At 37.2% G+C, this 12534-nt stretch overlaps 1 protein-coding gene across 4 annotated transcripts in view; it reads left to right on the top strand.

Annotated features, from left to right (window-relative positions):
• LOC148944422 (gamma-butyrobetaine dioxygenase-like) overlaps positions 1 to 12534 on the top strand; it is a 73355-nt gene that overhangs the window by 40221 nt on the left and 20600 nt on the right. For all 4 annotated transcript variants that reach the window (XM_089100131.1, XM_089100133.1, XM_089100135.1 and 1 more), the window contains one exon: positions 2745 to 2934. In XM_089100131.1, coding sequence (XP_088956257.1) covers positions 2745 to 2934 — 190 coding nt within the window. The remainder of the gene's footprint in view (positions 1 to 2744; positions 2935 to 12534) is intronic.

Below are 12534 nucleotides of genomic sequence, written 5' to 3'. Positions count from 1 at the left end.
TCTTGTCCTTCCGAATAGTTTTACTTCGGATCATTTCCCAGTTCAGTGTATTATCAGTAGGCCTACCTCGTTTTCCGCTGTGAATAATTCGTCGATATTCACTCAGAGGTGGCATGAGGTTCCGGTTTGGCGTAAAATTCATAAAGAAAAGTTTCAAGTTTCTGGTGATCTTGTGATCTTGTTCTGCCAAAAATTGCGTACCGTTTGACCTACTTATGAAATTCTCTCATCGTGATGAAAGAGATGCGCGGCTACGTCTTAATATTTATTACGCCGAACTGACCCATGCTCTTCTGTTTGCCGAATCTCAGGGAGTACCCAAGTCTCGTGCCAGACAAAAAACTCTAGAAAAGGGATGGTCTTCTAACCCTTTGTTACAATTAGCATGCGACCGAGCTACCTTCTGGTACGGGATATGGAAAGAATGTGGTAGACCACACTCAGCAGTAGTTAAAGAGATTAGAGTTGCACCTAAGCGTAGGTTTGGGAAGGAACTTGCTCGTCACCGTGTGCAGTTGAAATCTGAGCTTTCTGAAAAAGTAATCAAAAATCCTAATCTGTTATGGAAAATGTTTGATAAGAAGGAGTCAGCGGGTCCCGAGTTAGACATCCCATCTTTAACATGGATAAACTATTACCTTGATGAGTTTTCAGCCCCAAAACAGGATCTTAACATTTCTGTTCAAGAAAAGCTTTCATCCCTCCTCTCATCAATTCCAGATACGGATTTCATAGTTACCCAATCACAGGACCAGGTTGCGTCCGCGGTCCGACGGTTGAAAAAGAAGAAGTCGGCTGGCATTGACCGTGTTTCCGCCCTTCACCTTAGCCACTGCAGCCCAACTTTCTTGGGACACCTAACTCTTCTCTTTCAGATGATCTTCACTACTGGACTCGTACCATCGGCATTCAGTACTGGGTCGCTTATGCCTGTCCCGAAGAAAGGAAAAAGTTATTCGGAATGTACTCCGTTTACACCAATCGCAGTGTCGCAGACGTTTTACAAAGTCTTTGAACTTTCGGTCACTAATGAAAACCACGAAAAATGATAGATTCCTTTTTTACAGTTTAGGCACCAGAAGGGTTTCGGTTATAGCCACGCCATTTCTTCTTTAGTGTATGTCTTGAGTGGCGCTAATGAATCGAAGGAGTCCATTTTTATAGGTCTACATGACGTCTGCCGTGCCTACGACTCACTTCTCCATGACCAACTCATTCTGGATATGGGAAAGAGAGGTGTACAGAAGGACATCCTACTACCCATTAAAGACATGTACGACCACATACAGGCTACTTCCTACTTCCTGGCCATAGTCGAGCCCTCACTGAATATACACCAGACGTGATGCTGTCCTACCGAGGGAATCCTGTAGTCCCAGTAAAAAAGGGTACTCGACAAGGATCAGTCACATCTCCTTGTGCCTTTAATTATTGTATTATTGAACCACAGTCTACTATCGAGACTACATGCATAGTTCGTGGCATAGACATTACAATTATAACTTACACCAATGACATTCTGAACCCCAACCGCACAGTCGCAGGTACAGAGACCACCTTCTCCAGACTACAATCAAATTACAGTCACATTGGCCTTGAATTTAACCCGCAGACGTCGGAAGCAGAATTCTTCTGTTCAACTGGCGCCAAGAAGAGGTCTCGTCTCTGAGGCTGGGAAAACTGTCTGTAGCCCCTGTCTCAAAAATTATTTACCTTGGTATACCAATTGGAAAGGATCTAAAAACTACCCGCTCCCTTCTTATTGATCATCTCCGTAACCACCTGGCTTTTGCTTACAGTAGAATAGTTGCTCCTAAAATCCGTTTAAACCGTTTAATTCTGGCTCGACTTTATAACGCGGCATCTCTTCCCCAGTTCCTGTACCTAAGCTCATTATGGAGAATTTTTCCCGAGCCAGAGAAAAGAAAGCTCAGATCCGCGTTTCTTAAGTATGCGAAGTTCTTGTTGCGGCTCCCGCCGTGGACAAGAAATTCGCACCCTGTTAAAAATTTTAAAATTGCGGACGCAACGGCAACTATAATTGAACAAACTAAACGGTACAACGAGAAAGTTTCTTCCCACCCTTGATACCGTTTGCTAAGGCAGTAAATCGCTGTCCCTTTAATTTTATTTGCACATCTCTTGTCATATTTAGTCTTTTTACCGTCTCTTGTCATATTAAGACTAGTTGATTGAGTCCGTTGATTTTGAATTGAAGTTATCACCTAATTTGCTGTAGGTTAGGTTAGTTGGATTGAAGTTATCAATCATATTGCTTATGTTTCTTCAGTACTTGGGAGTTTAAAAAGTAAAATTTCTTACGTACCTGCAGTGCAGTATATAATTGAGTTTTTGTTTCTCGTCTTTGTAATTTGTTCGATTATGTGTAATGTGTTGTAATTTGTTTTTTGTGTGTATTTTTTCTTTTTTAGTGATACTCCGTCTTTTGTACCTTTTTTTGACGGGTAATAAATAAACAAATATATATATATATATATATAATATTATGCAGTATGAGTAATAAAAGAATCATCAGAACATACAATTTATGAAATCCATTAGGGCTTTAAAAATTGAGTGTAGTCAGGCTATCGGAAAAATTACGTAAAAAAATCTAGATGCTGCTGAAATATATCTTAGATGGCTTGGAGAATACTAGCTCTATTTGCTTTTGTTTTTCTTCGGTTTTGTCGTTTTTTTTCTAAACTGTTTTGCCAAACATTTATTATAGAATGTATTTTAAGGTATATCGGGCACCTGTTTTTAGCCAAGACTTCACTGGCCAATTAATAAGAATTAACTATAGTCAGCCGCAGCGGGATTCATACTTCCCTGGTCCTCTGGAGATAGTCCAAGATTGGTACAACGCGCTAAAGCTCTTTTGCACAATGCTCTATTCAGAAGAATATCTTGTACGACTTAAGCTAAAACCTGGTATTAATCTTATTTTCCTTTTTAATTTAGTTCGTTTATCTAACGTTCGTTTAGTTTGTGTTAATTTAGCTTTTTATTTTAATTTAGTTCGTTCATCTAACGTTCGTTTAGTTTGTGTTAATTTAGCTTTTTATTTTAATTTAGTTCGTTTTAGTTGGTTATAACGTATAAAGTTAATTTGTTACATTATCGAATGTTTGTGTCATGTAAAATCCCAATTGAAATTTTGACTCTACGCAGGAATCGAGCCTCAAATCTCAAAAATTTTTAAGTGGAGCTAGACAGTCTGGCTTCTCAATCTGTCAGTTTTGGCTTACATTTATAGAATATTATCTTGTATGGTATGCATTGCTATTGTGTATTATTTTGTATTGTTCTGTTTGATATTCAAATTTAATAGCGCTTTTGCCTACTCATGGGGATTCAACTGTTTTTGCGTATTAATTAAAAACTTTTTCCACAAAATAAGTTTTTCAAAACGAAGTACAGAACTCAATTAAACCAAAAATGAACAAAAACAGAATCAAATAATCTACCAAGTATACAACTACCACAAATCAGTATCAATAAATAAATGAAACCCAAAACAAACAGAAACTAAAATAATTAACAAAGTCAAACTCAAAACGAGCAGAAATTAATAAGAGCAGGGTTCTAAACCCCTATGCTTTCAAAAAGCCAGAATATAATTTGTACTTTACTGAAAAAAATTCAAATGAATTTACTGAAAAAAACACGCATTATCAGTTTAATATACATATGCTGATATTTATTCCGTAAAATCTTAATTGATTTTTGATTTCTTAAAGTTATGAAAATGAAAACATTTAAAAGAATTTTTTTTCACTAAAGTACAAATTATATTCAGGCTTTTAGAAAGCATAGGGGTTTTGAACTCTACTCATATTAATTTCTGCTTGAATACATATCAAGAAAACACGACGTGTTTGTGTTTGTGTGTGTAGGGGGGGGGATAGCTGCGCTCTGATCACTTTGACTCTTAAAAAGGGCAATAGAACTTATCATTACCAATCCAATGAGTTCCCTCCAAAGCATATACGGCCACCCTTTTTATAAGAACCTTATATTCCCCCAAGGCATAACTTACAACCCTTTCCCTGAGAGCTGTATGGGGGGGGGGGGGTGTCGTCTTCCTCATAGACATAATTTCCAAAACATTCAACTAGGATGAATAAAATTGTTATCTCCAAATTTTGATTGGAGCTGTTAAGGCCAATGATGAATGTGGAGTGGGGATGGAGCTGTTTGCTGTCAAATCACTTTTACTCTTAAAAAGGGCGCTAAAACTTCCTGTTTAAAAATCAAATAAGCCCCATCTGTTGTTTACAAGACCGCCCATTCAATAAAAACCTTATATGCCCCTATAAAAGAACTTACAACCCTATCCCCAGGGTGTTCGGGGGTTTTGTCATCCCTAGAGACATTATCATATGTTCTTTGGACTATTTTGAAAAAATTCGCTTTCTCATAATTTAAATCAGATACGTTTGCTGAAAGGTGAAAGGGGAGGGGGGAACTAAATACCCTCCATCACTTTTGACGCTGAAAAAGGAACTAGAGCTTCTGATTGTCAACCAAATGAGCCTCTTCTAAAGTTAAACAATTATCCCTTCCATAACAACCTTAAATACCCCCTGGGTATAACTTACAACCCTTGCCCCTAATCTTGGGGTTTGTTTCAACCCAAAAGCCTTGTTATATGATATTTAGACTATTTTGAATAGAATGGCTATCTCAAAATTTCAATTAGATGCATTTCGGGACAATACGACGTGTGTGTGTGTGGGGGGGGGAGATGGCTGCCCTCCGGTCACTTTGACTCTTAAAAAGAGCACTAGAGTGTCTGATTACCAATCCAATGAGTCCCCCCCCCGAAGTTTATATGAACGCGCTTTCTATAAAAAACCTTATTTGCCCCCAAGGCATAACTTACATCCCTTGCCCTGAGGGTGGGGAGATTTGTTATCCTCAAAGACATAATTTCCAGACCTTTCAAATACCTTGAACAGAATGGCTATCTCAAAATATTGATTGGAAGTGTTTGGGGAAATGATGGGCGTGGAGGAGGGGGGGGGTCAAATGCCCTCTGATTGCTTTAGACTAATAAAAAAGGCACTAGTTCTCAATTTCCAGTCGAATGAGCCCTTTTTGAAGCTTCTAAAACAACACTTTATAAAAATCTTATATGCCCCAAGGGCATAACTTACAACCCTTGTCCTCGGGGCTATGAGGGGGTGGTTGTCATCCTCAAAGACATAATTTCCAGACCTTTCAACTACGTTGAACGAAATGACTATATCAAAATGTTTATCGGAAGTGTTTGGATAAATGATGGGCGTGGTTGGGGGGGGGGTGTGACTCTCTCTCCGATTACTTTCGACTATTAAAGGGCAATAGCGCTATCAATTTCCAATCGAATGAGCCCTTTTTGAAGCTTTTACAGCAATGCTTTATATAAAACCTTTCTATAAAAACAAGTTATGCCCCAGAGCATAACTTATAACCTTAGCCCTGAGGGCTGTGGTGGTTTGTCATACTCAAAGAAATAATTTTTGTTCCCTTCAACTACGTCCAACAAAATGGCTATATCAAAATGTTGATCGGAAGTGTTTGGGGAAATTATGGGTGTTAGGGGGGGAGGGCATTGGCCCTCCTGTCGCTTTAGACTATTAATAAGGGCTCCAGCCCTCTCAATTCCCAATTGAAAGAACCCTTTTTGAAGTTTGCACAACGCTTTCTATAAAAACCTTATATTCCCCCAGGGCGTAACTTACTACCTTTTCCCTGGGGGCGGGGGGCGGGGGGGGGTTGTCATCCTTCAAGACATAATTTCCAGACTTTTCACCTATGTTGAAAAAAATGGCTATCTCAAAATTTTGATTGGATATATTTGGGGAAATGGTGGGCGTGAGAGGGGGTTAGTTTTCCACCAATCGCTTTCGATATTAAAAAGGACACTCGCCCTTTCATTTTCCAATAGAATGAGCCCTTTTTGAAGTTTCTACTACAGCGCTTTCTATAACAACCTTATATGCCCCCAGGGCATAAAGTACAACCCTTGCCCTGAGGGCTGAGGGGGGTTGTCATCCTGAAAAACCTAACTTTCAGATCTTTTAGCTACGTTTAACAAAATGGCTATCTCAAAATTTTGATTGGATGCGTTTGGGGAAATGGTGGGCGTGGCAGGGGGTTTAGTTGCCATCCAATCACTTTCGGCTATTAAAAAGGGCACTAGCCCTTTCAATTTCCAATCGAATGGGCTCTTAATGAAGTTTCTACTATCACCATTTCTATATTAACCTTATATGCCCCCAGGGCATAACTTAAAACCCTCGCCTTGAGGGCTCTGGGGGGGGGTGTCATCCTCAAAGACATAATTTCTTTCCGGATCTTCCAACTACGCTAAGCAAAATGGATATCCCGAAATGTTGATTGGATGTGCTTGGGGAAATGGTGAGCATGGAAGGGGTGTTAGTTGCCTTCCAATTACTTTCGGCTATTGAAAAGGGCACAAGCCCTTCCAATTGCCAATCAAATGAGCCCTTTTCGAAGTTTCTACGACAACTCCTTTCATACGAAGTGCCTGGGTCTGAAAAACAAACAAACAAAAAATAAATAAATAGATAATACATTGTGCCAACATCGTCCTTTACTTAGGCAGCGCTATTGCGCTGCCTATGATATACCTATGTATATATCATATGTGTATATGTATATATATACTACATATATGTAGATATATATATGTATATATATATATATATATATATATATATATATATATATATATATATATATATATATATATATATATATATATATATATATATATATATATGTATATCTATATATATGATCTACTAAATAAGTACAAAACTAGTTCTCCCTTGCTTCGTTAACCCCCCACAAAAAATATCCAATGAGTGAAATGAGTACCTAAAACAATCCTTGAAAAACTCCCCTGGAAAGCAATCCTTGAACAACTCCCCTGGAAAATACTTAACAAATCTTCTTCACCCTTTTGAAGCGCCCATGTTTCAAAGCCAAATTGACCACTGTCAATACCGTGGCTTTCAATATTCTAATTTCAGTTTGTAAAGTCATCCTCCTACTCTTCCAGAAATTTTTTCACTGTGAAAAAAACCCTGCGCCATGGCTTTTCTACTTTATACACCGTAAATACATCCACCATTTTTCTGATAACACTACGCAGCTCAAGTGCCCCTAGGTAGAGGGCACTTGATAAGGAACAACTTGACCTCTTGTGTATTTTTTCAAGTGAAGATATGGACTTGCTTGATTTTTTCTTGTTACCTAGAAGATGCAGCCAGGTGGTATAATAGTAAGATATTGTGTTCGCATTTTAAGAAATCAAGAAGAGGTAGTCAACATAAGCTTATCCTAGCTAAATATAGGAACAGGGCCCCAATTACTGATAAGGAAAGTACTAGTGAGAGATGGGCAGAACATTTTGAAAATGTTTTAATCCGTGATATAGCTGTAAGAAATGATTTAGAAAGGAATGAAAAGATTTTGATAATGTGGAAGATTAATAAGGAAGATTTATTTTGTGAGGAGGAGCTAGAGACACTACAAAAGGATGAAAAAATAGTAAGGCCTCAGATGCTGATATTTTGGTAAATGGGTTTTTGGAATTTGGTGTTACCTAAGTTAGAGATAAATCATTATTATTATTATTATTTATTTGTAACCCACACTATACAGAGGTACAATACGTGGAGTATCACAAAGAAAAACACATAAAAATGCAACGTAAATCAATATAGAAATCAAAGAATACCAGTTACAGAGTTACGTATAAAATTCAAAAGAAACTAAAACAAAAGAGAAATAACATAAAAGGAGAAAAAAACTCACAACTTGCAGAATCTAATAAGCAGTAGCATACAGAAACCTGGACAAAAGCTGTCATTATTGTTGTCATTATTTGGTTTTTACTCACTCTTTACAATATTAAAAAAATGTGGAGTGACCAAACAAAGAAAAACAAACAGACAAATTAAGGAAAAAATAACTTACGACTGAAAAAACCTGATAAGGGGATGGTGCGGAGAAAAACGGATACAAGCAGTATTTGTTTTCTGTGTAGTGCTTCCAGTTTTACAGTAATATCAGGAACAAGAAATGTATTAATAATTACCTGGTTTTTAGTCCAAGGTGGAAGAAATCTAAAACAATTAATCCGGATTCTTTTTAACTCATTTTATTAAGAAAGGGATCAAATTCCAGAAGCAAAAAGAACTGAATGGTCACAAAAAGTTGAGTAGAGCTTGGCCAACGCGAGTTTATTATATTTACCTCTATTGGCAACAATCTTAGCATATCCTAATTGAATTTTCATATTAATATCTGAGACCGTGCGCTGGCGCAAGCTCGGAAGACTATTAGTAATAGAAATACCGAGCCATTGAAGAGAGTCTACGAGAGGGATTGTAAAGCCACTACAACGAAGGGGAGTACTAGAATTGTCGTTAAAAGAAAGAAACTTACAATTATCTACATTAAGAGAAAGGCCCATATCTGAAAAAGAAGTAGCAACACGAGAAACCATGTTAGATAGACCAGTTTTAGTACGGCTTATAAGAAGCAGGTCATCAGTATAGGCAAGATATGAAACATCAGAAAACCCAGAGAGATAGGTAGCCGATATCTTTGCCAAAACTCCTGAAATACATAATTTAAATAGGGTCGGAGATAAAACTCCACCTTGCCTTAAACCTCTTTTCACTTTAATAATAGAAGCTGGCGGCGATTTCAGCCGAAGAAAAGAATTAGAGTACCAGTAACGAAGAAGCCTTATAACCGATAGATTGACACCGCAACCATGAAGAGCAGAAAAAAGCTGGCTATGACATGCACTATCGAAAGCTTTTGATAGGTCTAAGCACAAAGATATATACTCTTTCCCTTAGAAGAATTCTCAAGGAGTAAAGAAGATAATACACGATGTGCATGCTGACAACCTACTCTGGGCTTAAATCCAAACTGGTTATCTCTCTAAAGCATATTATTAGTCACAAAAGGTAGTAATACATGCTCAAGAACTTTACTAAAAGTGCAAGAGACAATAATAGGTCGGTAAGAAGAGGAAACTAAAGAAGAATTTTCCTTGTTTTAAGTTGAAGAAATAGTACCACACAAAAAACTCTGCGGTACACTTGAAGTACAAATACGCATCTGGAAAAGTAGGTGTAGATGGTCAATAAGGGGGGGGGAGCAATCTAATAAAAGGTGAAATCTAAATATACCATCATTATCAACATAATCTGATTTAAGTTCCTTAATTGCTTCAACTACGGATGAAAGAGAAATGGGAATACTAAGACGCTGAGATAGAGGGGGTACCAAAAATAGCAGAAAGAGAATGAGTATACGGAGAATGCACACGGTAATTAACATTAGAAAAAATAGACGAGTAATGGTCATGCCAAGCAGATGCAGGAAGACAATCACTACTTGTCATATCACTTCTAATCAACTCAGAATTAATAACTTTTCGCCATTCTCTCTTTGACAATGGAAAATCCATTCCACGATAACGCATTGACTTAAGATATTTTTTATATTCACTGCGCGTCTTATTCTTAAGGTCAGATACAATTCCACAAGGCGGTCTATCACATTCATTCCATACTTTTAACCAAAGCTATGCTTTATTTTTCAAAGTTTTTAAATAAGGACCTAAGGACCAAATAGGTTTTTGCGTACCACATCTAACACGTTACAGCGGCACTGCAACTGCCTCGGCATCTTTTAGACATTTAACTATTTGATTATAATAGCAATCCAGGTCCTTTTTGCAATTCACTGGTATAGAGAACTGGAGCAGGTGATAGGGAACTCATATAGCAGACATCTGGTTTGTTAGTGTAAACATATAGAGAGGGACATTAGCTTTCTTCTATTTACTTTTTTCAAACCATTTTGAAGACCGGGGTACTTTATAAATACTTACAAGGTTTATATTAAGCGTAAGAGTGAGTGAAATAGGGAGATGGTCTAAGTCTTGTTCTTCAGCATGTACAAACATTATTGATGTAGTAATACTAGATGAGAAAATAATGTGATCAATATTGCTCTTACTGCCTGAATGGTGAATGTAAGAAAAGGGATGAGCTTTGCGTATAAATGATAAGATGGAAGGCAATTTTACAACGAATCGCTTCTCACTGACGAATTATTTACATCCGTATTGAGGTCACCAACGATCATATAATCTAGAGAACTAGAAAGAATTTTATCCGCTAAAACTTCAACGTGTTGCAAGCTTTAGAATATCTAGTCATCGATCTGGCAGAACGATCATCATAAGGCAGATAAGAATTAACGAAAACTGTAGTGCCCATCTGAACAGCCAAAAAAAACTCATCCGAGTAAAAAGTCACCGGCGAAACTAAATTCGGATTGCGCTTAAAAACACAAGCTAGCCCACCGGATGGGCGGCCTCTTTTGGCTTTTAAAGTAGTAAAAAACACATCATCATGAGGGTTTCGACGCAAAAGGTTAATACTAAAGTCTATAAGAAGATGTTCCTGTAGACAGACCAAATCAAAATCATTGTAGAGCTAATCAATAATGAAGTCCTTATCCTTTATACCATTAATATTAAACGATATTATTGAAAACTCCAAAGTCAATGCAAAATGGGGGAGCGCAACATTAGTTCCTTAGATACTGGGCAGGACAGACTATAAGAAGCATTTTTACCACAGTTAGCACACTTGGGAGCAGCGCTACAAGGACTATCCTTAGTAGAAAGATGTGGCCCAGCACATCTGGCTTATTTCGGGACATTGCTGGTGCAATGTCCCGCACCCTAGTTAAGTTATTAAAAAGTGGTTAAAAACATATCACTAGTTTATAAATAAGTTGTTCAAGAATAACATATTCCAAAAATACTTAGGCCTATTTACAACAATTTAAACCTCATTTATTAGGCAACTCACATATAAACCATTTTCTGAAATGTAGGCTTAACTCAAATTCAACTCAAATCTAAAATGTTTTCCTACCATTTCAATTTTTTCAAATGCTGTTGACAAAAATAGTGCTGAATTTTGTAATTCAAAACTTTGCTGTTGACAATTAATGGTATATTCCAATTCGGAGTATATTTTTGCACATTGGGGGGTGGGGTAGGTAAATTTCATGGCAACTTTGCGGTTGGCCATATGATTGGGCTGGGATGGGGGTGGGAGCGTCATTTGATGCTTTTTTATGCTCTTTCGTTACTATTATGAAATACCTTCACCCCTTTAAGGGCTCAAGATGCAACTAGCCCCAGAAGCAATTCTTGAATTTCAAAAGAGCATAAAAGGGGCATCGGGTGGGGTTTTCGCTTTCGTCTTGGCTGAATTGTGTGGCCCACTACAAATTTACCAAATAGTCTTGGTTAACACATTGCACTGGGGGAACCTTTATCTTCACTTCTTTCATTGTTCACAATTTGGTAAAATTCTAGTTTAGCTACTTTTCACTAGCTTGGAAAGAGGCTAGTTTAGGAAATCAAAACTTTCAGCAATGAATCCAGGGCCAAAAATACTCTGGCAAGGTATTGCCAAGCTTCTATTTTAACCCTCTTCTGATATCTAAGTCTTAAAAATTTACCCAATTGACAGGTTTATACCTATTGAGACTTTGATAAAAACAATATTTTACCTTAATTTTTGGTTATTAATTTATTTTTATCTGGTTTTAGTTCTTAGTATTCAATTCCTGCTATTTGAGTAGAATTTTAAGCAATATCAATGGTTTTTTTCTAAATATAAGAGATGTATTTACAGATCTTTGAAAGCTCATAAATTGGGATTGAGTGAAGCTGAAAACCATTTTCTTTTACTTCATTTAAGCAGCTGATCTATTTGGCAAGGTTTTGCTTTTTTAACACAGAGATTTTTAAAGGTCATCAAAAGTCACTGCCCTCTAGAGAGAGAAGAAGTGGAGGTATATACTTCAAATATCTTCCTAGGACATGCTTTGGTACTTGTCTGTTATGTGGGACACGCTTGAGAAGTGAAGTTTGGCTAATGCTAATGAAAAAAACGGAATGTGATGAAGGTGGAATACTTTATTTGCAAAATTGTGCCTTATTAGCAAGAAATGTCCTAAAAAATTGTGTTAAAATGAACTTGTCCTTCTGCCTTTACTGCTGCCTGCCACATGTACTCTAATAAGAACAAATGGAAATGATGGCAGGATCTACATTGGTGCTGTTTGTTCCTCCACTTTGTAGAACCCCACATTCTCTACTTTTTTGACAGAGGTGCTGGTTTCTGGATTAATAAAATTATTTTTGTGGTTCACTTTCAAATGAGTGAAACCTGCTTGTTCCCAACAGTCTGAAATTATTCTTGATTGTCCTTGGCAAATCCCAAATTTTATTTTGAACATCCATGGTGAGACACTACATTCTATCACTAGTCAGAGCAAACTAATGGGTGTCCTCAAGAATTATGTTAATAATGAACTAAAATGAACTAGGTCAAGAATTATGTTATTAATGAATTTTTTCTTTGTCTTTGAGATGGTCAGCTGATGCCAAGGCATCAGCAATGACCT

This window comes from Artemia sp. Qi Xiang Cuo, chromosome 14 (genome assembly GCF_049724085.1).
Source record: "Artemia sp. Qi Xiang Cuo chromosome 14, ASM4972408v1, whole genome shotgun sequence".
Classification (NCBI taxonomy): Eukaryota; Metazoa; Arthropoda; class Branchiopoda; order Anostraca; family Artemiidae; genus Artemia; species Artemia sp. Qi Xiang Cuo.
The sequence above is the reverse complement of the archived record's forward strand: the minus strand, read 5'-3'. Positions and strand labels throughout refer to the sequence as shown.